The sequence below is a fragment of the Lonchura striata genome, chromosome 13 (genome assembly GCF_046129695.1).
Source record: "Lonchura striata isolate bLonStr1 chromosome 13, bLonStr1.mat, whole genome shotgun sequence".
In the NCBI taxonomy this organism is placed as follows: domain Eukaryota; kingdom Metazoa; phylum Chordata; class Aves; order Passeriformes; family Estrildidae; genus Lonchura; species Lonchura striata.
In genome coordinates this window covers 10,908,944-10,936,230 of record NC_134615.1, presented here as the reverse complement: position 1 = coordinate 10,936,230, position 27,287 = coordinate 10,908,944, and the positions used below count along the sequence as shown (strand labels likewise).

General features: G+C 43.3%; 1 protein-coding gene across 10 annotated transcripts in view; it reads left to right on the top strand.

Moving 5' to 3' along the window:
- Positions 1-11,208, top strand: part of ZNF423 (zinc finger protein 423) — a 228,206-nt gene extending 216,998 nt beyond the window's left edge. For all 10 annotated transcript variants that reach the window (XM_031505849.2, XM_021536121.3, XM_077786322.1 and 7 more), the window contains one exon: positions 10,574-11,208. In XM_031505849.2, coding sequence (XP_031361709.1) covers positions 10,574-10,603 — 30 coding nt within the window. In that variant the 3' untranslated portion in view covers positions 10,604-11,208. The remainder of the gene's footprint in view (positions 1-10,573) is intronic.
- The last annotated feature ends 16,079 nt before the right edge of the window (positions 11,209-27,287 follow it).

Sequence of the window (27,287 nt, the reverse complement as noted above, 5' to 3'; positions counted from 1 at the left end):
GAAAAAAAATTAGGTCTGAGAACAGCAAAAGGATAAGGAATTGTTAGAAAGTCAGTGATCTACATGTTTTTCTCCACTGGGCTGTGTGTATAAGGTTGTCACTGCCTGCACCTCCATGCTCCTGTCAGGAAGGCTGTCAGTATTCTCAAACCAGCCCATCTCAGGGATCTGAAAATAAGCCTGGAACAGCCTTGCTGTTTGCTCCTTCTGTTGTTCCTTCCAGAGAAGTACATTCAATCACATACTGGTTTTTGCCTAATTATACCTTGCTTTAATATGGCATTTTGAGAGTAGTTTTAAAGCTCCCTTTGACCAGAGGAGAAAGGAAAAGCAGTTCAGAATACAGTTTCTTTTCATGTTGTGCCTGTTCTGCTTATGTAAAATGAGAAGGGGATGGGAGTGTTTGGTGCAGGGTTGTGTGCACATGTGCATTGACCTGACCTGGGCAGTAACCACCAGTGGAGAGATTGTTAATGTTCCCTTCATATTTCATGTTAATGGAATAACTTATGAGACACCAAACTGTCTAACCTCAGTGAGGTGATGGGGCTTTGTTGGAAAAATCTAGATGATAGAGTGAGATGATACATGCTGATGGGATCAGTGTAGAGACAGCTCATGGCTCTGTGCAGGGTCAGCTTGGCTTCAGAGAGGCTCTGTCACCCCAACTCTGCATGAGCCAGACCAGATTTGGCAGCAGCAGTCCTGAGCTTATCACTCAGCTGTGCTTGAGCTGATGCACTGTGGAGTGTGTTGTGTGTCTTCTGTGCCACATCGTGGGCCCGCACTACGGACACCCAGAGGTCACCTCCATGCACAGCCTGTCCCAGAACCCCATTGCCTTTGCTTTGCACCAAGCAGGAATGGCCACAGCAGTGCCCACACTGTGCCAGCCCTGGGGGAGAGCTCCTGCCTGACCACCCAGCCTCCTCATTTGTTTCTGCTGCACAGTTAAACCTGAATAAATTGCAATGGGCATTGAGGTTTGGCTGTGTATGGCGTATCTGTCATCAGTGTGTTACATTATTGTGTCTCCAAAAGGAGCAGTGAGGTTGTTTAGAACAAATTTACTTCTGAAAAATGTGTCCTCCTTTGGGGCCGGCACATGCTCTTAGTCTTTGCATGAAATCAGAATTGTTTAAGATGTGGCATCTTGCTGTTTAAAAGGCAGATTTTCCTGAGACTAGTGACACTGTTGTAATGGAGTAGCAGTGACTGGAAAATCCCATTCAACCCAGTTGTTTTGCACACATGCCATAGCAGTGTTGCCATGCTGTTTTGTCCTGTGATGTCTTGGAGGAAATGGCTCATATTGGTGATATTTTGACCCCTCTTTTACTTACAAGAACAAATTTGGCATGGCTCTTTCACACTCCTAGCTCCTCCAGGGTTAATTCCTTGTGGCAGTGGGTAGTGGGCTAAGCACAGCCCTGTCTGCAGATTTCTGCTCTGCTGGTGGCATCTACACTAATGGGGCAGCATGTAAAGCACTTCTGTAACTATGGCCTTGCTATTTTATAGCAGAGCTACTTGCATTGGAGGATTTTTATTCCCCTTTTGAAATTAGAAACCAGCAATAACAACCATTATGTCCAAGGCAACAGGTCGCCGACCAACCGTTTTGTCAGCACGAGCGGTGTGTGGGTGCCACGTGACAGGAATATTTATCTGCCCCTAAGAAAAGTGTATCCATAACACAAGGCAATACAATTTGTCAGATCAGTGTTCCATTAGAGGGAATTTTACTCTAGTTGCTGCTTCTTAAAGGAATTAGTGATTGAAGGGCTGTGGTCCTGCTGCAGGCAGCTGCTGCTTGTGTCAAGTCTGACTGTCCACACTTGCTTATTTACCCCAAGGAACTTGGTTCAGCTGCAGCTCCCATCATTTAGTGGAGGATGTTGCTTAAATTATGAATGTGAGACCTGCCCCTGTTAATTTGCTATAAAATTCACTGTTAAGACAAAACCTGTTATATACCTGTCCTCAATACCAGGAATACCTAGCTGCTGCTGAGGAAAAAAACTACAAAAAGTAATCAGATGGTGTTCAGTGACCCTTGCCATAACAGAGAACAGCAGAGCAAATTTTAGGCTCAACTCTCAATTTCCTGGCTTTTGTTGATTTCTATTCCCATGGAAACAGTCCCTCAGTGAAGCTTTGCCCTATGCATTCTAACTTCTATGTAAAGTGTTTCACTCTGGCTCTAAGGATTTTTTTGAAAAGACGCCATCCTGGTCCTATAATAAAGAACCAATCAGGAAATCATTTGGTGTTTAGAGGAGTCACACAGTGTTCCACAATGATGATTCCAGTCCTCACAGGAGTGAACAATTAACTGGCTCATGCGATATGATTTACCTTAGATCAAGGAGGGATTAATGAGATAAGATTTGGATTGGTTTCTAAAAAATTATCAATTTCATGCTTTTGAGAGGAAAACCTAAGAAAGATTCCTGGAAAATGGTTTACCTCTTGAAAATTATTTTGAAACGTTGCTTCCCTGAGTAGGACCTATAAGTAGATTGGAAACAGGTCAGCACTGGGTGTGCATTGGGGTTTTTGGTGTAAAAAGGAATGTCCCTGTGGGCAGGAGATGCTTTCTCTGATTACTCTAGCTTAGGTTTGAAAACAGACTGGAGGTGGGTGTTTGCATTCTCGAGAACAGCTTTGGAGGGTCACTCCAAAGCTGGGCACAGGGCATTCTTGCTGCTGCATGCTGGGTTTGTGACATGTCATGAAGGAGCAGGGGTGGCCGTGACCCCGAGTGACTGTGGGACCAGCTTCCCAGGAAAACACAGACTGAACAAACCCCGGCTAAAACAGCACCACTGGCAGCAGAGCACTGTGCTGGATCCTGCAAGCCATTTTCTGCTCTTGGCATCAGAAATGGCTCTAGAATCCAGTCAGAAAGTAACAGTGGAGCTAAGGAAGGAGTGAAGGTATTTTATGGCTTCATGCACTTCTGACAACAGTAATTTGTCCCTCTTACTTTATTTAGGAAGTGTAAGGTTCTTCCCTTCTTATTTTTAATCTTGTGCATGGTATGCTGGAGACTACAAGGACGCTGATAAATTTGCATTTCTGAGTGAAATTCTCAGGAGCATGTGGTCCCTCAGGACAGGTATTATTAGCTCCTTGTTTTCATTGGGTGCCTCAGTGAATCACGGTGTGTTTACAGCTAGTTTCTCTAACAGAAGACTTTGGTTATCTCTTAATAATATATTCCTCTGTGTTTTTTATTTCCAAAGTGCTGTGGTAAGGAGATTTTCCCAAAGGCTTCTGTTTGCTTTTGTACTTCAGCATTTTACCCCGTGTTTTTGGAATAAGTGTATAAACTTTTCGGTGAGGCATTTAATAGAATACAAGAGGCTATGCCAAGCTTAGGTTGTGCTTGGAGTTCACTTGTAATAGGCTCAACTAGGCTTGTTCTCAGTTTTAGAGAAGAGTAGAGATGGCAGATCTAGAAGACTGTTATACAAAATTATTAGTCTCAAGTGGAAAGGGAAAGCATGTTAGGTGAGTTTTCACAGTCTGATTAGGACTAAACAACCTGAATTAGAAGACAAATTAAATTCATGAATCATCTAATAATTCTTAGTGAGTATGAGAAAAAGCTGTCGCTGGGAAAAATAACTCCAAGAAAGGTATTCGTGCAGAAAGGTGATTTTTTCAAACCAGAATAACTCAGAAGCGCCCATCAAAAGGGAGGAATCGATTCCGGTGGGCAGCAGCAGTGTGGAAGGCGCTGGAGCCGAGGCGGCGCGGCGCTGGGCGCTGCAGAACAAAGGGGCCGGGCGGGGACGCGGGGCTCGGCCGGGCTGCGCACCCCGCGGAACAAGAGCTGCTGCGGAAAAGAGCACTGGGGCAGCCCCGGGTGGAGCGGCTTTCCCCCGCTGTAAATGCCAGGAATTCCGAACCTTCCCGGCAGATGCAGTGCCGGGTCCCGGTGGCCGGAGGAGCCGGGCGGGTTCCTGGGGGGCTGAGGGAGGCTGCTCTCCTCCCCGGGGTACAGGAGCCCCGGGGCAGCTCAGCCCTGGCACAGATGAGTGTTTCTGTGTCCCAAACCACTGAAAGGTGCATTCACCCCTGGAGTAATCACGTGCAAGCATCAGAGTAACTCAGAAGCAGCTATTTCCATTGGAAACGGGCAACTTCGCTGTTCAGTCGACAACAAACCTCCAGGCATATTTTCTTAGACACTCAAAATGATTTTTTTTTTTCCTGTTTCAATAACTTGTAAAGAACAGCTTTCTACCTGCATTTGTTGAAGTGCCATCTCAAAGTGTGCTGACACAGGGACTGACTGACGAATGGCAAGTTATCAGATGCTCAGAGATGAAGGAAGCCGTAACACAGGCAGCCATTGCCTTTCACAAAGGATGTGCCACCTTTCGTTTGCCTCTACCTCCATTTCGAGGGACTCTTCAAATAAAGAAGGGACATGTGAGCCTGTCTTGCCTGACAATTTTTATTTTTTATTGCATACCATGATAACTTGGAGTTCACTCGTTAGCAGCATTTTATGTAGTGGGTGAAATACCAAGGGAAAGGAAAGAAGTAATACTGTGCTGCCTGAAAAACTATGATCTAAACATATAAATGTCACTGCATAAGTTACCTGAAACAACTGGAAGGGCAATTAACACCTGGTTTTATGGGAAACATTGGTTACCACTATCAGTTTTAATGAAGTGTATTAACTAAATTGTGTTCTGAGTATTCATTCAGCCCTGTTTATGGCACACTCTTGAGTACATTTACTGTTTGTCAGAAGTGCAAACTAGTGAACATATGAGGCTTTAAGACAGGCCATCTGTTAGTCTTAGACCCTTGGATAATTGTCAAACAGTTCTAAAAATAAGCACATACAAACTGCAAGGGGGTGCAAAGGTGATTTTTCTTTAGAGTCTGATAGCAAAGGGAAAGTAGAAAACAGAAATTAAAATTAAAAATAAACAGTTTCACCCTGTAAAGCAAGCTTGATCTCCTTTCTTTTCCACTTTATCTTTGTTTTCCCACCATCCTCCTCCAGTGTGTCTTTTTTTTTTTAATTTATTTTTTCCTCTTGCTCTTATGGGTCATGGCATCCCTTGAATGCCTCTCCAGTTTAGGATTAGAGCAGCACCAATTTAAGGCTCACAGCTTTCTGTAGAGAGTATAATCTCCAGTGGCTAAAGTAAGGGTCATCTTGTGTCCTCTGCCTAAAGTAATCCCTTTATAAAGTCAAGGCATAAAGACATTTATCTTTATGGATTGCTGTTAAAGGGAAATAGTACCTGTGCACATACATGTGTGTGTTTATTGATATGTAATGAGTAATAACAGCTGAGAGATTTATTTTTGGACCAGTTTGAATTCAAAACATGCAAGACATTGAAAAAAGATTGCTGCAGATGGTATTTCATAAATATTTAGACACTCTAGCTTCTGTTTGTAGCAATTTGGAGGTTTTGTTTTGTCTTTTTTATATATATGTTCAAATGTGAGACAAACCTTTGCTTCAAGTCAGTGGCTGAATCTGAGGTTTAGTTTTTGTCTGGCAAGCTGTGCATTTTGGCAGTCAGTGGAGGCATCACTTCTCTTGTTTCCCAGCCTGCTCTGTAAAGGGAAAGGGAGAGAGAATGGGGAGGAGGAGACACAGTCCCAGTGCTCCCCAGCCATGACCCCCATCTCTGGGCTTAGAATCAGACAGTGCCTGAAGGGGTGATGGAAACCTGAACAGAGGTGGGGAGAGGCAGAAAGAAACTACCTGGGCTCTTACCTGGGTCTGGAGGACCCCCCACACCCTGAGAAAAAATATTGAGATTAATAGGTCACCCAATGGCTAATTAGCAGTTAATTTTCATGTTGGCTAATTGTCACATGAATCTATTATCTCCATAATTCTTATTGAAATTATTTGAGGACTGGTTTCTGTTCATTTCAGTAGCCTTTGGAAGGGGAGAGAGGCTTTGTAGCCTTTCATCAGAGTCCCAGTCTCTGTGTAACACTGTAAAAGACTTACGAATTTCACCTGAGGGTGGGGGCATCACCAGCCTTGTTAGGCCATTTCTTAACCTTTGTATAACATACACTTTTAGGGGTATGTGCTCATGCACATAGACAGTGTATTTCTAAGTGGCTGATAGAAAATGTCTAAATCCATAACAGATGCACAATGGCACTGTAGACTGGATGTGTTATGGCCCCAAACCATTATCACACTCCTCACAGTTGCATTTTATTTTTTTCACCTGCTCCTGTGTAGTACACCTGTGACTTGTTGGCAGTGAGTGTCGTTGCAGTGTGGGAGACTCCCAGCTTGACTGCCTGGCTTGGAGCTTCGCTCCATCATGTGCTGCTTTTTGTGTGTGTTTTCTCTCGATCTTTATATAGCTTGTAACAGTTCTTTGAACTGTTGTAAGTGATCATCTTTCAAGCCTGATGCTTTCCTTCTTGATAAAGAGCTCTGAAAATGGAGATTGTCATGCCAGTGTTTTCATAATCATGCATGTAAGAAAACAGAGGAATATTCATTGTGGATGTCCTGCAGAAATGGCTTGATCTGCATCCAGAGGGCAGGCAGGGGGTGTCTCCAGGGAAGATCTGGAGAGCAATCAATATCTACATGGACAATAATTAACCATTCTTTGAAATCTTTTTATTTCCTGCAAAACCCATCACCCAGTTCCTTGATCACAGACACTTCCATAAATGGTTCACCTGGGGATTGTGCAGCCATTAGAAAATTCCACTTAAACACTGCAACAGCCTCATGACTTGGGGAAGTTGCATTTTTCCCACTGACATAGCTAATGGCATTGCTATCAATTTTGTATGATTATTAAGAAAAGAAGAGATTTTCCAACCTTATCCTATAAATAAGCTGTGACTTACTTGATCTTGACAGGTGACTTAGTGCTGCTGTAGAGTTTTCCAGCTGCAATAATGTCTCAGAATGATGTATTCAGTGGGGTATCAGCTGTGAGCTGTGTGTAAACCAGGGGGTCTAACAGGAGCTGGGAAGAACCATTTTTCCTGTTCAGCTTCCAAATGATGTCGTGCCTCCTGCTGGCCCCAGACGGGCACGTGTATGGATGGCCTTGGAGCTGGTAGGCATGTGCACACACACAGGAGTGCTCCTGGAGGGCCTGCATTTTTGTGAGTGCTCTATTTTCCTCTGGAAACCACCATTAATTTTTTTTTTTTTTCTAACTATAATTTCTGGAGTTGAAAAATCACACCCGAGCTGTTTTCAGCCAGCCCACCCTCCTACTGGAAAGGTGGGTGAAGTTTCCTTAGGCTGCTTAGGTAGCAGCACTCCTGTAGTATCAAATTTCAAAACACTTCCTTCTCGTCTTTATGATTTCCTTCTGCTGCCTGGAACAGCCCAGTGGCTCTATTGGGCTCAAAACTGTTCCTACTAAGGCACAGGGTATTCTTAATACTTGATTTTCAATTGCTTCAAAAGTCTGGTCAGCCAAGGGAATTTTCGGTGTCTGGGCACACAAAAGAGTGCCAAATAAAGGTATTTGAAAAACCATGAGTCAAATATAGAAAACACACGTGTAAGAGACATAAGCCCTGAATGGGTGAAATGCTTTCTGACATATGCAGAGCGAAATTCCAATGAGCTGCAGATGCACAGGGCACAGGGAGTAGAAGCAAGAAGATAAGAAATTACAATTGCTAGTAGTAGGAGACAAGTTGCCAGACTATTTTTTGGAAGGCGTGTTTTGAAATACATTTTAGTATGTGAGAAACCTATATGGGTGGCAGAGGATATAAATATGTTTTCATGGGGCTTTCAAATACACACAGTGGTGGTAATTTAGCCTTCACCCAGTGTTCACTGGCACTGGGTGTTCAGGACTTGGCATTTGTGCCCATGGCTTGAGCAGGACCTCAGAAAGGCAGGGAAAGGATGCAGAGCACACAGGCTCTCACATCCATAGGCATCACAGACCTGTTTGTCAGGACCTGTGTAAAACATGGCTCTGTCTCTTTACTGCATGGTCCAGGCACTAGCCAGTATATTGATTGTCAATAATGCATGCACGGGGAATAAATGGTACATTCCCAAGATACTAAGACAAAATCAAGATTTGCATATGAAAAATACAATTTTTTAACTCCTAGCCCTATGGCACAGCTGATTTCTCAGCTTCTGCCTGACTCAGCTCTAAATGACTGCAGTATTTGAGTACAATAAAAAATATTTTAGTCCCTTTGACAAATTCTGATCCCAAACCCAGTGTATTTCTTGTTTTGGGAATGTTCAGAGCATGTTATTAGGTGATGTTTGAGGAGGGAGGGCTTACAATAAAAGCTTCATTATCAGATTTAGAGCCACATACCATTCCTTTATTGACCTGCCTGGTGTAATCAATGCAGCAGCCACACAAGTTTGAAATCATGTTCCCTGACTGTAGGCTGTGCGTCATGCATCCAGTGCTGATTGTGCATTATCTTTTAAATGACACTGCCTAACTAAGTATGGATTTGTCTACCACGAATAGCCCTTCTTTCAATTTGAAGATGGTAAACCTTTTGGGTTTTTTATTGATATTCAGGATGACCTAAAAATAGAACTGTAATGAAGTGCACAAGGAATGGCCATTGTTAAAATACTGAGGAGTGTGTGAGCACAGAGGAGCCTGTGTATTTCACATTTTCATGCTTCCCCAGCTAGGTTTAGTGGGCAAGCTTCTTGTCAGTGCTGCTATTGTGTGTGCAGGGCTCCATCCATCCTCCTCCATAAAGTCATTGTTAGGCTTGAGAATAACATCCATTACTGCAAAGGTCGCTCCTTCTTAAGGCCAGGAAAATTTCCATGCATATCAAAGGAAAAAGCCATTGAATTTTGTGTTTGGTGGTGTTAAATTGTCTAAAAGCAAAGCGGTTCCAACTGTCAATTCACGAATTTCTGATTTGTGATTGTGCATATTCAGCGTCACAGGCAGGGCTGTGCTGAGAGGGCCGGTGCTATGCTGAAGCAGTGACTTTGTGATTTCCCCAGCTGGTATCTGGTTCGCGAGGGCCGCGGCCGTGCGCTGCCCGCTCCGCCCGGGCCGGCTCCGCGCGCAGGGCCGGCAGCGCCCGCAGCTCCGGCCGCGGTCGGGAGCGCAGCAGCGCTTCTGGCACCGCTGCTCTGGGGCTGGGGCAGCGGCCGGGGAACGTCCTGCAGCGGCCGGGGACGTCCTGCAGCGGCCGGGGTTCGTCCGGCAGCGGCCGGGGTTCATCCTGCAGCGGCCGGGGACGTCCTGCAGCGGCCGGGGTTCATCCTGCAGCGGCCGGGGACGTCCTGCAGCGGCCGGGAACGTCCGGCAGCGCCGCGAACGGGCACCGCCGCCGACCGCACCGCCCGCAGCCCCTTCCACGGGCGGCGATTTCCATCGGGGAGATGTCATCTCTGCATAAAGCGGGATTGCTCTTTTATCCTGATCACGATGTAGCTGTGGATAGCGTAGAAGGAGCAGATGATTTATGAAAAGTTAAAATATCTTACTTTATTTTAAAGCTTCGTCACTGTAAATTAATAATTAGATTCAAAATTCATTTTGTGTTTAAAAACTTATTCTTCAAGCTGGCGGACTTGCCCAGCTCTGTTATTAAGCAGATGGAGACTAGGGAGATTGCTTAGGCTTGAAATAGCACAAATGAATTTTTATATTTAGGGATGCTGGGGACTCAGCTCAAGAAAACCTCACCATGAACCACTTCTCTAGTTGCTCAAATAATTGGATAATCATACAAATAAAGCTAAGCTTATGTGTAAGACTGGGGTTTAAGTCAGAACACAAAATGTAGGTGAATCAGTACTGCTCTAAAAATACGCTTCCAAGGTTGGCTCCACAATTTATTGGCAACTACACAAAATGGCAAGACAGGTCAGCATCCTCTGATGTGAGATACTGTGATGACATTGAGGCTATTACAAATCTACCAAAAGGAAAAAAGGGACTCTAAACTGCTGAAAGAAATGTGTAGAGAAAAGTATATTCTTTAAAGAGATTTAACTTCTGGGTTAAATGTCCAGCCTTTTTTCTGCTGGGAATATTACCCTGGTGCCTGAGCTGGCGGTTCAGCTGTTATTGCCGAAGTATTTCTTGGACTGAGAAGTGTGTGTCACAATCTGGTGTCTCTTGCTGCCAGTACTTGCACCCAGTATGAGTGACAATAAAAGAGTAAAATATGGCAAGGGTTCCTTCACGATTCAGATTTTAATTTTTTTTTAAATTGTTACAGTGAAGGGAATCCCTAAAGGCATTTTTTTTTTTTTTTGCCCATGAAGTTACCATTTTCTTTATATATATTGAAAGGAGGAAAAAAAAAGGAACCTTCATGACTATACTTGGCTTGTAGCAATTTTTTTTCTAAGTTCATGCCAGCATTAACAGATCTGTCAGAACAAAGCAAATATGTCATATTGGCAGCTGTTACTTATGAGTACTTTTTCTTTATTGCATTTTGTTTTGTAATAATTGAGAAGCTTTTATGTTGAGCTCTGCATAAATGGTACTGAGTGGGAGGGTATGGGCATGCTTTCTATTATTCTGCCCCTCATGCATGTCTCCTTTTTTCGTCTTTCCAGAACCACACATTGAGCCAGCACGCACAGTGAGCCACTGGCACTACAGGACACCTCTCTGCAGAAGACTTGACGGTGGCACAGTGGGGAGGACCATTTGAACATTACATCCAATCAAAGTGTCATTTGCAACCCAGATGTAAAACTCTAATGATTTGGCCATGAGGCGCTGCTATTATAAGCAGCTGGAAATGAATATTAATGGAAGAGATTAAAAGTATTCCATGCTCAGTATTTTTTATTGTCCTGCTTCAGCTAGTGTACTTTAGAGCTTCTGCTTCTGACTGAATTTATAGTGTTAGATAAATCTGCTTTGATGCTGTTGCCCTTTGTTGCTTCTTGTATTATATTGATAGTTAAAGATTAGGTGTGATTTTTTTCTTTTTTGTTAACTGCTTTTTAATTGCAATTTTAGGTAACTGTGCATTGTGATGTGATTGCTTGGCTATTGTCTGAATATTTCTTTTTAATTTTTTAATTAAAGACTAATGCTTTGATTGGATTTGCCAGTTCACCGGACAGTGATTAAAACTATGTAATGAATATAATCGGTTTCAGTGCAACTGGATGGTCTGCTTTATAAATGTGACTTAATCTGATTGCAATAACTAGTACAGTTCAATAAAGGGAATACATGAGCTTAGTGTCAGAGCTTGTCTGTCTGTCAGTGCCCCTGCATTGCTGCTGCTGCTGCTGCTGGGGTGGCTGAATCTCAGTGATCACTCACCTGAGGGTGCAGAGCACTCTGCAGCCCAGGAGGAGGGAAAGCAAAAGCCATGGTTCTGTGTCTGGTATTGTGTTTGTTTGCTTCTGGATGTACCTCCCTGGCTCCATGGTAGGTTAAGGTAAGATAAGAACATGTACTATGAAAACATATTGCTAGCTTATAATACTCAGTAATATTTTAATTTTTTTCAGCAAGAATAGAAGTACCAGACCTATAGCTGCCTTTCCCATATCTCTGTGTTTCAATTTAAAAAAAAAAGTTTTCTGCATTGTATACAAATACACAGATACTGGATCAGGCCTTGCAGACCATGGTAGGAGGCTGCATATTTTACCCACACCAGACCCCCAGGTTATTGTAGCTCTGTATAAGTGCCAACAGAGCCAATTTCCAGGCTTTCTTTTACTCTTTTTGAACTTATGGTAAGGATGTCAGGGAAACAGTCATTTTAAGGACCATGGACACCTCTGGAAAGTTAGAAAGATGTAGTTCTCCTGGTGTCTCTGGCTTGAATGAATCATAATCATAATAAATATTCAGCAGTTGTGACAGCTGAAATGATGTGGTTACCCATTCCCACAAAGTACAAGGCTTTGCAAGACTGTGACATGGGAACATGCACAGTCAGAGTCTTTCAAAATCGCTGCACTGACTAGGGCACAACTGGTTGTCATTGGGCCATGTCTGGGCTTGGAGCACATAAGTGATATTTTGTAGGGAATATGTTTTCGTTGACAACTAGTCAATGTCTAAATCAGTTTATATAGTGAGGTTTTTTACAAGTGCAAGGGTGGCACAGCTTGTTGATGTTGCAGCCCATGTTGTCAACAGTTTAGATCCCTGCTGATGTTGATAGTCCTGTTGCACAAACACGGTTCCTTCAGAGCAGTAAGGGAAGGCTACAATCGAAGCACAACTTCAGCATGACTGAAGTAGGGTCATCTTTACAGCAGGAAGCACCAGAGCAGTCCTAACCTAAGAAAAGCTACAACTTTCCCAAAAAGTAAAAAAGGAAGAATGTCCTATTTGAGAGAAATGATAGATGGTTTTTATTCTGCTGAAATAGCATTATATGGACAGTCAGAGTTCAGGCTCAATGTGGCTTGTGATAAATTTATGAACCTTAATACAACAAAACCAGGAATGGCTTTTCTTAATTCCAAAGAGGACAGTTCTGTTTGCATCTAGATTATTCTTAGCTCACTGTTTCTTCATCAAAATCACACTGAAGTTATCTGTTTCTAGAAAAGAGTGTTAACTTTCAACCTGATTACTTCTCTCTAAACCACAGAACAGATGTTTACGGGCTGAAAAATTAGTTAATGAAATCACCAATTCATTATTCCTATTCATAATAGAAGCATGTTCCTAACTCAATTGTACTACTTTAAGATGGGAAATGGAATAGTGTCTTGCAGTATAGGCTCATAGACGTGCCTTTGCAAGAGAAGCTGGCAATGTACAGCAGCTGCCATAGAAAGAGCTCATGTGCCATCTTCTCTGTGCCAAAAGAAAGGTAGCAGGTTCTTAAAATGGAGATATTGAAAAAGGAGGCTCTTTGCCTGACACTGGTTTGAAATGACGCTGGATCACTTCGGGGCAAGCCTTCAGAAATGAAAAAGATGTAGGTTTCTGTCTTCAGGAAAAGGTACTGCATTGCAAATCCCAAGGGTTGAACTGATGTTTCCACGCAGCTCAGGGAGCTGCCTTAGTAGTGCTGTACTGAAGCATATGCCTTTGAGCATCTCCCTGCTGACTAGTTAAAAGTAGGTGCACAGTCACTGTGCTGAGATGGGGAACTCCCCACGTGGGGATCCTGTTTGGAGCTGCATATATTCCCCATGTTAGTGGAAATGTAGACGTGGGTCAGGGTGCTGGGAACCTGCTCAGCCCAGCAGTGCCAAGCAGTGCTTAAGCTCATGTTTCATCTGTCCTGAACCCTGACCATGTCATGGGCAGGGGTAGAGTAAAGGGATAGTTTGGTTTTCCTCCCAGCCTTTGAAAGTTAAGAGGCACACAGTTTGTGGTAATTGGGAGTGGGGCTGGGCTGAGCCTCATCCCCAGTGGGCACAGCTGTGCAGGACAGGTGAATCACGTTGGGGTTGAGGAGCCATGGAGTGCCCAGGGGCACTGACCAACCACCAAAGGGAGCAGAGGGCACACAGGTGCAGTGCATCAACATGAGGGTATAAAAGGCTGGGCTAAAGAGCAAGGAGGGCAGACATTTGCAGCTTTCTGAACTGGTATTATTCTGTATAGGTGTATGCTTAAAGCTTTCTGACTTTGTATGATGCTGTTCTGTGTATTGTGGCTGTCTCAACTGTGGCTTGTGCTGTGACAGGTAAGTGACTCCAAAGCACGAGTGAGGGCTGGGTCCTGCTCCATCTTCTTCATCCTTTTTGGCATATGAGCCCAAGTAAGGTTGGAGAAAGGGGCTGGACCATGCCCTCAGGTCTGGGAAAAATGAGCTGTGGACCTCTTCTGCTCTTACAGTGTTTGGGTAATATTTAAACACCAGTGGACCAATGCCACTTGTTAAAAATGTTTATTTCCTAGGATAATATAGGCAAATGTGCAGAATACTTGCCATGAATCGACTGGATTATTTTGTGGTATTTTTGAGATAACCAGGCCCATATGAAGTCATCGTTACATGGCAAGGGGTGGTGCTGTCTTGATAACTGCTTTCTTAGGGGCTAAAGAAATCCAGTTTAGGGTGTGGGGCTGAAAGCTACTGCAAAGAAGCAGAGGGAGAGCTGCCTACTATTCATTCTGTTCCTGCTATGGAGCTGTATCTGTGACACACTGGGCCCCTGCAGCTCACAGAGATGATCCTTAGCCTATGCTGGGGTGCAGGACTGGTGTCTGACCCCATTTTCCAGGGCCTGGAGTCTCGCCAGGCAGGGCTCTGGGGGGCAGAGCTCTGCAGCACAACGTGGGGCCTTTGTCTGGTGCTTCCTGTGCTGCTAGTGCCACTGGGGAGCAGGAGCAAAGCAGCCCTGCACTGGTACAAAACAGCTTTGCTGCCATAGTTGCAATCACACCAGGGAGTGCTTTGCCAGGGTAGTATATAGTTCCTGTATCCGTTAAAAGCTCCTAGGGAAAACAGAGCCTAACTGCAGGTGGAAAAAAGATAATATCACAGCTTCTGGTACATGTCTGAGGTTTCACCCCCTTTTTCTTAGTGGCCAAGAAGTGCTGCTGAAGGCATTTGGAAAGCAGTCAGAAATGTTGGCTCCAAGGGCAGCTATATTTCAATAGCTATGATGCACTGAAAACAGGCTGGGGAACCTTTCCATAATCCCTGGGATGTTTCCCTGCCTGTCTGTGTAACTTGCAGCTCCTGTGTGGCAGTGGTGCAGACACGGGCTGGCACAGGCTGTTCAAGGTGCGGGTGACGTGGATCAGTCACAAGTAAGTGCTGAAATTCTGGCTGAGGATAGGCTTTAGGCAAAATGTCGCTTTATGATCCTAGTGGCATTAAGACAAGTGTAGTGTTGGAATCCTGAATAATTCTAAATCTGTAACGAAATGTCATACAGATGGTTTAATATCTTCATATTTAGAAAAATATTGAAAGGACTTGTATTTGTGACAGTCTACCAGCCCTTATGCACTGAACAATCTTTGCATTTAGCGTCACTACATACCTACACATCCAAAATACATGGAGATACTTCTTTGAGAAGCAGCAACCAGCACCTATTATCTTTGTAAGCAGCTTTACGCATTTGTGTTCTATTCAGTGCTTGTGGATGTTCTTGTCTGATCCATCACCTTCAGCAAGGGATCACCACGTTAGGTCAGGTGTTTAGCCAATTGCCTCCCAGAAGAAAGGCTGACAAAAGATGTTTGAGGACCATTTGAAGGAGTGGGCAACTGATCACCTTGTGCTGAACATCTTTGAGTGGATTGGGCAAGATCGCCCTACTGAGCTGGGAAAAGCTAGAGAGCTAAGGGGTGTGATCCTCCACGACCTTACTGCCCTCCCAGTGGAGTTAATGAAAAGTCCACCCTGTAAATCTGCACATTGTGTGTCCAAAGTGTACAAGTTACTCTGCCTGACTCTAAGAGTAGACTGGGGTTTGGTGTGTTTATCAGGCTTTTAATGTGTGAATAACTCTCTGGTATGAACAGCGAAGATTTTTCCCCTGGTCTGTGAAGCAGTCTGTGTTTTGGCCCACACCCTAAAGGTTTCTGCAATCCCCTCTCCTCCAGAAGCATCATCTGGGTTTGACTGAGGTGCAAGAGGACAGGGGTGCCATGTCCGTGTGGAATGTTGTCAGGGATCAGCCAGGGCAAGAACAGCCCCGGCAAGTGCAGTCCTGGCTGAGAGCATGTGAGCCCAATACGTGTACGGCCACAGAACCAAATGGTGGGAGCTGCTGCAGCCCCTGGGCGTTGGAGCCGATAGGAGCATGGTGTGCTCTTCATTGCTTTGTCTTTTTTACGAATTTGTGCCCCTTGTGAGATGCTTTGTTCTTAGTTTTGTCTGTTTTTATTACATTGCTGTTGTCCTAACAACTGTAAGGTCCCTCTCCTGCGAACAGAAGGATATGCCTTTTGATCTGTGTATTTGTGAATTATTGTTACTTTCCTGACAAAAAGGAGTACCAAGCAGCATCCTGGCAGATTAGGTGACAGAGGAGACAGGAGGTGTCCAAATGAGAAACACCGAGGATCCTGACAGAGAGACAAGGCGCTGACTGATCAGCACCGGGCCGCTCCGGAGCGCGGTGTGCCCTGAGGGCCCGCTCAGTCTAACCATCAGAGATTGCCTTTCTGCGCGGAAAGCAGCGGAGCGCTCCCCTGTGCGGGCCGCGGCCGGCCGTGTGCGGGGCTGCCGCTCTCCGGCCCCGCTCGGCCGGCCTGGCCGAGCCCGCCGCGGCCTCGTGTGTCCCTCGCCGTCCCTCTGCCGTCCGCGGCCTCGTGTGTCCCTCGCCGTCCCTCTGCCATCCGCGGCCACCTGCGTCCCGCGGCGGGGGCCGCTCCCACACGGCCCCGTTGTCACCGCGCCTCGCGCTCCCCTCACGGCGGGGACGCGGCTGAGGCGCTCCGGGGCGGCTCCGCGCATCTCGGGAGTGGGAGCTCTCGCTGTGTCCTGCAGCGGGGGAGCTCCGTGCGGAGCGAGCTGCCGGGGCAGAGCCGGCCGGGCTCGGGCAGCGCTCGGCTCTGGGGAGTTTTGCCGTCCTGTGGCATGTGTGGGTGTCACAGCTGCCCTGTGAGAAACATCACGCTTCAATCCTGCTTCGGAGTGCTTCAGGGGCATCGACGCCCCGGGTAAGAGGAGGCTGTGACAGCGTTATCACCGTTTTACCCGCACCTGGCTCTTCACTGCTTTGTCTGCCTTTACAGCACAGGGCAGCCAACCTGCTCCGGCAGGCTGGAGAGGCAGTGCCGGGTGGTACTGAACTGTGGGAGAATGCTCACCCCAGCTTTGCTGGATTTCCTTCTCCTGATGCTCCCAAGTACGTGTTGGCGTTAGAGCCCTGTACAGCAGTGACTGTATCCTCAAAAGCAAGGGACTAGGGAGTTAGTGAGTGCCTGATAGCACTCTGTGAGAAATCCCTCTAGATGAGGCATCACCTCTTGAAAAAAACCTTTAGCCCCAAAATCTCTTTGGATCGACTAAAATCTTGCTTTGAACTTTAAAAAAAAAAAAAAAAAGATTGTGTTTTCAGTGTTACATGACTGGAACAGATACCTGGCTGCTTGTGTGATCCTTCTCTGGCAACAAATGAGCGAGCAAAACAAGCCCTCCAAGCTGCATGTGCAGAATCTGTGTCCCTGAGGTGCTGGGCTCTTCCTCACCAAGCCTTTAATTTAAAGGAAAGGGAGAGACAAAAAACTTTTTTTTTTTCCCCCTGGTTGGAAGCAATGCAATAAATAAATGCATCTTCTTCCAGTTGCAATTTATAGGCATTGTTCCTCAAGAAATTGGCTTCTATGCATGAAAGCTATAAATACTGATGCCATTTGCAAGAGATACTGCTTCTTCTGTACATTTTCTGGTTTATTCAACATATGTCAGTGTAAGTTTGTGATGAAGAGAAGGTTAAGGAAGTGTGCAAATGAGTTCAGCTAATGCTTTTGTAATGGTGCTAAATGGTCAAGAGGTTCCATTAGCCTAGGTAGGAGAAACAATTTGGGTTGCTAATTAGTAAGACAGAGTTTCATCCTAAGTAGGACCCAGAAACATTTGTCTTCATGATGGTCTTGTGACTTAAGAGTTGATCAGCTGTAGCATAATTCCCAATAGATATGCAATGTCATTATATGCTATTTTACAGTGTATAGCCTCAAATGTTTAAACACTGAAACCTGGAAGATGAAATCTTGATTGAAGCCAGAATAAGGTCTCATACAGAGAGTGGAAAGAAAAGTGGATAGTCTAAAAGGAGAAGGTGGGCAACACCTGACTTGTGTCAGAGCCAGTGGATGCAGTGCATGAGTTTAAATAGTTCTGCCTCTCTCTTTCTAATTGGCTTGATCATGTCTGTGATGATCCCAAGAACATTAGTCTTTAAGTAAAATCCCATCTTCCACTTTGGTTTCAGTGCTGAAGCCGAGGGGATGTGTGGGTGCAAGAACAGGGCCAGGAAAGCTCTCTGTTGAGTGGAGCCATGTCCATGATTTCCTGGCTGCTGTAGGTTTGTACCACCTGTTCTATTGCTAGGTAAACCCAGAATTTTGGTGATGACCCTCTGTTGTGTATAAGTCTCATCTGATCCCTTGGTACCTGGGTTATTTTTCTTCAAAGTCTAGGTGTCTCTTTTTGCTTTTTCCATGTTCCCCTCCCTCAGCAGTGGCACCTGCACTGCCCACCAGGTTGTCAGTTTCCCAGTGCTCACACAGCAGCTCTGTGGCAGGAGTAAACCTGACATAGGAGAATCTGCTGTGTTTGGTGTGGCTTGAGAAGGCAAGTAAGATGTGTTTGTCCTAGCAAACAGGAATGCCAATGCCCCTTCTCTTACTGAGGGGCTCAGCACCATAACAGAGCATAAAATACCAATTAAGTCCAGAGTCATTCCTGCCCTCCATTTTTCATTTCATAGAGTATTTCCAGGTTTTGTTTCATCACATCAAATTACACACCAACCTCATTTCCTTTCTGGAAACTGCCAGAAAAGTGCATCTTCTTTTGTGATGCACTGCATACATGTGCACAACAATTTCCCTTGACTTCAAGGAGTCTAATGTTCACACATGTCAGGCACACTAGGATCAGAGTCCTTGGTAATCTGGATAATTTAGGTAATACTGGATAACTTGACTGTTCATCATTAGCTCAATGATGCACCAAACTGTGGGAGAGCAAAACACTTAAACCCTGAAATATTTTTGTGTCTGAGAGAGAAGTCTGAAGGGAAGATAGAGGGAAAAAGAGTCAACATATCTTTAGCTCTTTGTGGTTTGTTTTGGTTTGTTTGCCTGTTTTTTGTCCAAATGTTATTGAGAGCAGAAACAAAAAATTAGAGAAGAACCATTGAGGAATCCAGAATACGCCCACGGTGTGTGAAACCCAACTGGAACAAACAAAGAAACAGGTGCTGGAAATACACACATTCAATCTTTGAGGCACATGTAAGCACCAGAGCAGTAAATTGGGCCTGAAAAACCAACTTTCAGAGCTGTGCGTGGTTCCTTTTTGGAGACCTATCAGTTCATGGTATTTGGGCAGAGCTTCCCAGCTCAGCTCTGTGCTACTCTGCCCATAAGGGTGTTGGACAAATATTTTGTATCCAAGAGAGACTCATTAATGTCTTTCAAACTGGATGTAAGTTCCTCATTATTCTTCTGCATAGGTCTAGTAATGGGAGCCTCCTCTAGAGATGCCCTACACAGATGTCTTTAGGAAATGTTGATGGCATGAAGCAGGAATTGTTTTCACTGAAAGACTTATAACCTTATAACCTTTTCAAGCCTAGGCAGTGCAAGTAGGCTGAGAACCAGCAGCAAGGGGTTTCTGACTTCTGCACTATACACTAATACTGACTAACCCAGAGAAATAATTTTGGTCTAAATTTTTGCTGTTCTGGGTCCTCAGTATGAGGAATGAAATGTCAGGGGATTTTCAAAGGTACTGAGTGTTTCTGACTGCTATTTGAATTGAAGGTTTAGAGTCCTTATTAAAAAAAAAAAAAACCCAACCCCCCTCCCCCCAAGCCCATGGATCTTAATTTAGGGCTCCCCAAATCAGAAGCCACTTTGAAAGACATGCAGAAGCACAGAACAGCCGATAGATTTCCATATCCTGCAGGGTTTTGGCATGAATCCCCTTCTTTGGTTCCAGGCTGAAAAATACAAAGAGATGTCTGTGAATAGGACCTCACTGGGTGTCCAACCCTCTGAGTGAAATTTCCTGTGCAGAGGATGGTCTCGGCCTACATTTTCTAGTTATTATATAGAATTTGTTTCCTGCTAAGCTAGAAAAAAATGTATAAAAACATAAAACCTTCAGTGAATTCCCACCTTATAGAGCTACTTCAAGCTATGCAGGCAGAATTTGTACTGGAGGAGTTGACATTGAATAGGGTAGTTCAAGGGAGACACCAAAGCTCAGCAGAGACATCCTTTAAAAATTATTTGTCTTGTCTGCAATATTTTGTAAGTTGATCCAAATCAGGTTTTTGAGTAATACCATTAAAGTCAACAACCAACACCCAGGAAGAATCAAGCTCTTAAAGTGCCATTCAGGCTCCTTGAGAGACGCACATCCCAATGACTCCTTTAGCAGTCATTAAACCAATTATCATCCCAGTCTATTTCCAACAATTATCATCATAGACTTTTTGGGTTTAATCAGCTTTTTAATTGACCTGTGAGTAAGACAAGAGATACAAAATTCTCCCCTGATACCTCAGGTGTAACTATTATACATTTAGCATTGCTGTGCACAGGAAATAATTTACACCATAATACTGACCTGGGGCTGAGATATGAACATTATACTCATAAATTAAGGGTAAAAACAAGTTAAAGGCAATAAGGGAGAAGAAGAGGAAGTGTAGTAATCTATAAACAGAATGTCACCATGCTTGGTGACATTGCCTCTGGGACTTCCTTGACCAGCAAATTTTGAGACTGGAAAAAAGATTTTTTTTTTTTTCTAAAACAGTATGCAAAGCACAGAATAAATTGTAAGTGATGCAACATTTTTGACCATCTCGGAAGTGCTACAATTATTGAATTGTGTTGCAGAAATGTCTTCAGACAATTGCTTAGGATTTTAAAAAGAAATCAGCCATTTAGGCATATGTCCCAACTAACTTTTAATATCACTTGCCTTAGCACAGCGCTGCAAAGTGGCCTGAATGCAGCAATTTGCGGGATTTGGCACTGTGAGCCCCGCAAGCACTTAGCAAAAGCAATTGTGTAGCTCTATTGAAAATCCCGCATATCATGCTGTGGGGAGCCAGCACTTTTTATCTGTCGGCACTGTTGGTGACAAATATTAAAATAAAAAGTATGACACTATAGGTGCTTCAAAATTCAAACTGCAAGTTTCCTACTGTGGGACTTCTAACCATGTAATAAAGTGCAGGGAAGAAAGCAGAGTTCAGACCCCATGCTGTAATAAAGGCAAGGAAATCTTAAGTGTTCAAATACATAATTCATTCTCTTCTGAGACTTTCTACCAGGTTTCTCCCAGTAAAGATTTTAATTTGTGCCTGGATGATACAATCTTTAATTTCTTTTTACCTCCAGAGACAGCTGGGAGGGCGCTGGGGCAGCCGTCCCCATTGTGGGGGATGAGAGCAAATGGTCAGGAGGGGTCAGAAGCTCCTCTGTAGCTGGGAGGGTGTGACAGCCCCGCAGGGCCAGCCCGGGCACGGAGAAGGATCCCCCGGCCGCCACTTGCTGTGAAATGCCTGCGAAACAGCCGCCGCAGTAGTCGGTGAGCTTTGTTTTTTTCCCATAGAAATACTTTGCACCTTAAATAATACCTTCCTCCAAGGATTTCAAGGCACATAGCAGACACTGGCTGAGCTTCATCTTCTTGTGGGGAGGTAAGACCCTGTCCCACCTCTTGTTTTGCTGTACTTTCTGCTGGCTTGAAGACTCTACTGTCATTTTGTTACACAATTTTCAAAACCAGCATTTGAAACACATGACTTTGAAATTTTTTTGTTAGCTATTAATATCAGCCTTGAGCATTTATTGCTTTGTTGCATAATTATTTTTACCTCTATTTCAATAACATTTTATGTAAGGAACAGTGCAATAATCACAAGGGAGAACAAACTACTGAGAAACTGGAGACATCTTTGCATGTGGGGGTGGTACACATAAGCAACAAGTTACTGAGAAATTATTGGCCATATAAATGAGCAAATATATTCCTGCTAAAATTTCAGTGAAATCAGTGCATTTATATGGAGATAATTTTGGCTCAATTGTGAGAAGAATGCATACATCTCACTCTGCAGTGGTCATTTGACCTAAATTATATACATTGATCTGTGTTCCCCCCTGGTGTTAGCATACCAAACTGACTGCATTACATATTCAGATGTAAAGCTACAGGAATGTGCCTTTTGGCCCATTTGCATTTTCTAATCCAGGCTCTTAAATCTAGTTTTTTCTTTTTAAACCCTGGTCTTTTTTCATTACTTCTCCAATACTTAGGGGCTGGCATCCATCTGATCCCAAGGCTGGTAGAGTGCTTGGCAGTGAATGCTTTAGAGACTGTTGTCTTAGTGGGGGTTTGGTCTTCCCAGCTAGGGTAATTCAGGCAGCAGTGTTTGCAATCATGGGGTCTGTGTGCTTTTGCTCCCTTTCCTAGGAGGAATCTCAGAAGTCCTTTACATGTTCAATCTTCAAAACGTTTTTATTTTAATTGTTTTTTTTACAAAATGGTTGGAAAAGTTGTGCCCCTGTTGATGGTGCTGAGAAGGCTGCCATGGATGTTGGAGGAGCTTGGCCTGCAGATAGAGGCAGAGGACATCACGTTTCCACCTGGGTCTGCAGAAGCAGAGAGGATGGTGCAGGAGCACAGCAGGGCTATCCCACAGCAGAGCAGGGCTGCCAAAGCAGGCTCTGGGCCTCTCAGCAAACTTCCTCCATGGTGCCAGCTGCTCCCAGGAAGCCCAGTCCCTGTGCCTAGACTTGCTCTTCCAAGAAAATATTTCATGCTGCTTTTTAACAGCTCTTCAGGGTAGGGAGAGTTAACTCTGATCTCTTTCTGCAAGACAGACCATTAATTAGAAGCATGAGCCTGGTGCAGCTGGGTTGAAATGCGTTAAAACAAACAATTAAAAAAAATTAAGCACCCTCTGCCTACTTCAGTTTAGGGGAAAGGTCTCTCTAACTCTACCTGCTCAGAGGCTACATTGAGGCTCTTTGACTCTGCTCTGAGACTTGCTGACACTACTGATTCAACACTGTATCAAGACACTCAAACTGTGATCTGAGACCTGGAGCAGAGCAGGAGCATCTTGACACAGTGTCAAAACAGTAGTCAAGAGCGCATGGACGCAGCACTGAAAGGCTTTTGTCTCCCAAATGAAAAGGAGCTGGATTATTTTCATCTTTTTTCCTTTTTTTTTTTTTTCCTTTTTTTTTTTTTTTTTTTTTTTTTTCTATTAATGGTAGCTTTCTCTTAAATAAAAATCCCCACAGTTTATTTGCAGGAAGAAAGCATGACATGTCCCCCTCCCCCTGCCTTTTTGTTTGATAAAGCAAAGTGACAGACAATGCCTTTGCTGTACAATGCACTTCACTAGACCTTCACTTTACTTCTTCAGCTTTGGAGAAGTAAAAGACTATATTTGAAAATTATTCCAATTTGGGAACCAAAATAGGTTAATCTCTTCATGATACTGCAAATTATTCATCTGTCTCTCTTTGCATTTTTGTGTTTGTTGTATATTTGGAATTGCATATTTGTACAGTAACACAGTTTTGATCTGACTTATAGTTTTGATCTGGATTTTAGTTTTGGACACAGTGTTGCTTACCACCCTCCTCACAAAATTAAAGTTGTAATACCTGTGAATTCAATTTTAAGTGTTGACCAATGTTCAAGAGAAGAAATTAGTTCAATTGTCAGAATGTGACAATGCCTGCTGAGACAGGTTTCTTTTCTGCAGATGAGATGGTCTTAATGCTACATGGACTGTGACTTTATAACAGGTTAAACTCATTTATTTAAAAAATGAGAATGCAATTGAATTTATGTTTCCTTGCTGGGGTCACAGGTACCAAGGAATTAGCAAAACCATCTACTGCATATTTTATAGATGACACTGTTTTTGCTGAATGTTAAATGAAAACAATCCATTAAAATAAAAAATGAAAATTCTTTTTGTTTCCTTTTCCTCTTGGGCCTTCCCAAAAGGAGGTCGACACCGACCCAGTTTGAAAAATACTTGCCTAAGCCAATCACTGCCCAGCATGTATTCCCTTGAGCAACTTGAGTGGGCATGATGCCATCTGAACAGATGGGCATTACTGTAGGCAACCAAGAGACCATGCATGTGAATCAAGTATGGGTGTTTACAGCATCATTTCCCTGATGAGAATGTCAAAATGGCAGCCCAGTCCGAGCCTTTGGCTCAGTTCACTTGCATTTCACTAATTCAGCTCTAAAATGGACAACTTCATGAAATAAATTATTAACATTAAGTTGGGTGGTCCTGATTTTACTTCACTGAATTGGGCAGAGCAGGTGGGTAACAGACTTGCTGAAAATACCATACCTGGCTCCTGTCTGTAGCACGGGGGGTTTGTTCTTTTGAAAAATGAGGGCAAAGAAACCCCCATGTCTGTGCCAAGTAAAACATAACAAACAGGCCAACATCAGTACTATAGATAGATGTGCTCCAAACTGAAGGAAAGGAACATTTTTACATTTGTTCTAAGGAGGTATCTTATTTCAATCAAAATTAAAACATCGTAAAAGGGGACTTACCTGCATGATGCATGTGAATAATATTGCAGCGCAAGGCCAGCTCCTTAAAGGTGCTGCACATATTGAATTAGGATTTCACTGCTGTCCTAAAGAGAGATGCACATAAATGGTGCCCAGCAGTCATTGTAACTCCTGTATCAGTTGAATGAAGAGATTTCTATTGAATTATCATTGGAAGTTCTCTACCATCTGTTAAAAAGAGAACTTCAAGTACAGAAAATAAAGACTGGAATTTGAATATTAATACCTTTATCTACTTGAACAAAAATGCTGTAAGATATATATTCTGGAAACTTGATATAAACTGTATATCTGAAATGCTGTAATTATTTTGCTTTTCTTTTGAGGATCTCTTGTATTTTCTTGCAGCTTCCGTGTGCTTGTGCAGTGCTAACTGTACCCTTACTTTTCAGACATGGTAATCTACATAACATTTTACTTTCCTAAGTGGCTAGTCAGCCTGAACTTGAAGAATTGGCATGTTGAACCATCAGTATCAGGTATAAAATACTTGAATACATATTTCTTTCAGGAATAATGCAGTATCTTACAGATAATAGCTAAAATGCCTGGTGTTTTACCGTTGTTTCTGTTTTTGTTTGGGGTTGGCTTTTTTAATTTAAATAATCTAATTTCTTAATCTTCTAATAAGTACCTGGTGAGTTTTACATCTAATACTATGCTTTAGTTGGGAAATTCAGGGAAAAAAATGAAGCAGCTTTTTAAAACCCTATTAGCATGGCAATGCAAATAAAAATAACACTTTTCTAGCACTTGATTGGAACAAAGAGTATCTGAAATGTGTCATTTACTGTATGCAGATTATTTAATTATTTTCCTCTCTCATTTAAAATGATCAAAATCATTATTTTCATTTGTCTTCTACACTGTCCTGTGATGGCTGTGCCTTCTGCCATTAGACTTGCTAAAATGCTGTGATGCCTTCTTTTTAATTTTCTAGGGAGCGTAATGTTTATTTTCTTGCTCAATGTCATGGTAACAGATTTCCTTTATATTATAGCTAAGTTTGTGCTTTAAATACAAGCAGGGCAGGTTGGAGAGTGCAGTATATCCCATGTGGAAAGGCAGCACTTGCTTTCTGGGTGCCAGCACATACTCCCAGCTGTTGCTGTTGCTGTGGGGTCACAGATGCAGCTCACACTGAATCAGTTAAAAATGTAGCAGCTATGCTTGGGGACACAAGCTCAAATTTTCAGGGCCTGATTATTCTGTTAGTTTCATATGTGCAATTCCCACAGAAGTCAGCAGAAGCACTACATGCAAACCTGACAGGCTAATTTGGAGCCCAGAACTGCAAAGGATGTAATCATACATTTGATTTCTGTGGGTTCTTGGGGTGTAATTCTCACCCACCTCTATGATATTAGGATTTTCCACAGCTTTTGAAGAATTGGATGAAGAAAAATAATATTAGGTTACTTATGATATTTTATTTTCAATAATCAGGGGAAGGAAGAGAAATCTGAAGTAAATGAGTTCATATTGGACCAGCCCAGAGTGAAAAATGTGTTCTACGGTGCTCTGAAAACTGAGCTAAGAGTAATACAACGTATGGCACATTATGAGCAGGGAAGGGCCTCGAGGGATGAGGGCAAACTAATCAAAGGAATAGTTAATGGCCTAGAAGGAGAATGGGGAACAACCTGCTTCTTATAGAGTCCCCTCAGCTCAGAGGGCTGGTGTGCAGACTGCTGGGACCCCAGCCTAAGGTCTCAATGATTTTATCCAAAACAAATCAAATTCAAGACAATTTTTTAATGTCTATATATTTTACTCTTTTATCAGAAATTTCTTTCACAGAGAGAACAGAGACAAGTATTGGGGCTGAACCACCACTGCCACATCTGCACAGGCTTCTATAACATTACTTATGCCTGTACTCCCAGAGCACACCAGGGGTAATGCTGCTGGTCTGTTTTGCCTGCTGACTGATCAGCATCTCAGGGCAAATAAAATTGTCAAGTAAAATGGATTTAGCACTGGATCATTAAAAGATGATCTGAAAAGGTGACCAGTTAGGTCTAAGCAAGCTGTCACTTGTTTCAATAAGCAAATGGAGGCCAAAGACCTCCTTAATATGATGCTCCCATTGTCAGTATTAACTCTCTCATCTGTTTTCAGATTAATGGGACTGAGAAATCCAAGAAAGAAAGTGGAGGCTGGAGTGATGCTGATTACACTGGAAGGTATGGCAGTTGCTGAACTAATGGAGAGCAGAATTACAGACATCCATAGGAATTGAAGGAGGCTTGCAATAACAAGGCAAGGCAAGCAGTGCAGCCTGCACAATGGAGAGCATGGAGGCTCACTGTGCACACTCTCTTGAAGCCTACAGCTTTGGGAAATGTTCAAAATACACTCCTAGGAATCCCAAAGTTTGTTGGCATCCCCAAATACACTAAGTGATATTTGCAGAAGATGAAAGGTGCTCTTTGTATTAGGAACTATTAATGCAAATAATAGCTTTCAGTTTTCAAACTGTTTGCATCATTTTCCTGTGGTGACAGCAGAGGACTATGCCACTGACAGAAAGTAGGTGTTTTAAGCCTGTAACACTGAAAAAAAGTTAGTGCAAGGCCAAGGATATTTCATGCTTGCTAATAAAAAGTTATGTGTAAGATGAACACAGTACTAGATGGCCCCAAGAATGAGGGGTAAATGTAAGGTACTTAAAGTTTATATTTATTTACCTGGATGTGAATAAAGGAATTAGTGCCAGGAGTCACATCCTGCTCACTGGGTGATGGGGAATGGCCAGCATGGTGGGCCATCAGGTTGGGAATTCCAGGTTAAGATCAAGACAGCTATTTCTGGAAATTTGCTTGAGGAGACCACACTCATCTCACCTCTATGTTGCAGTTGCTCTGTATATCAAGGACCAATAAATAGTTTTAACATTAAAAAAATGCAGCTTTTATTTTCACCTTCGAACAGTTGTTATGTAGAAAAGCACCTTACAAGATGAAGTTCTGGCATCAAATACTCCAATATTAGAGACTGTAAATGTCAACTGTATGGAAGAGAAAAATGGTTCTCTGAGAATTCAGGACAGCACA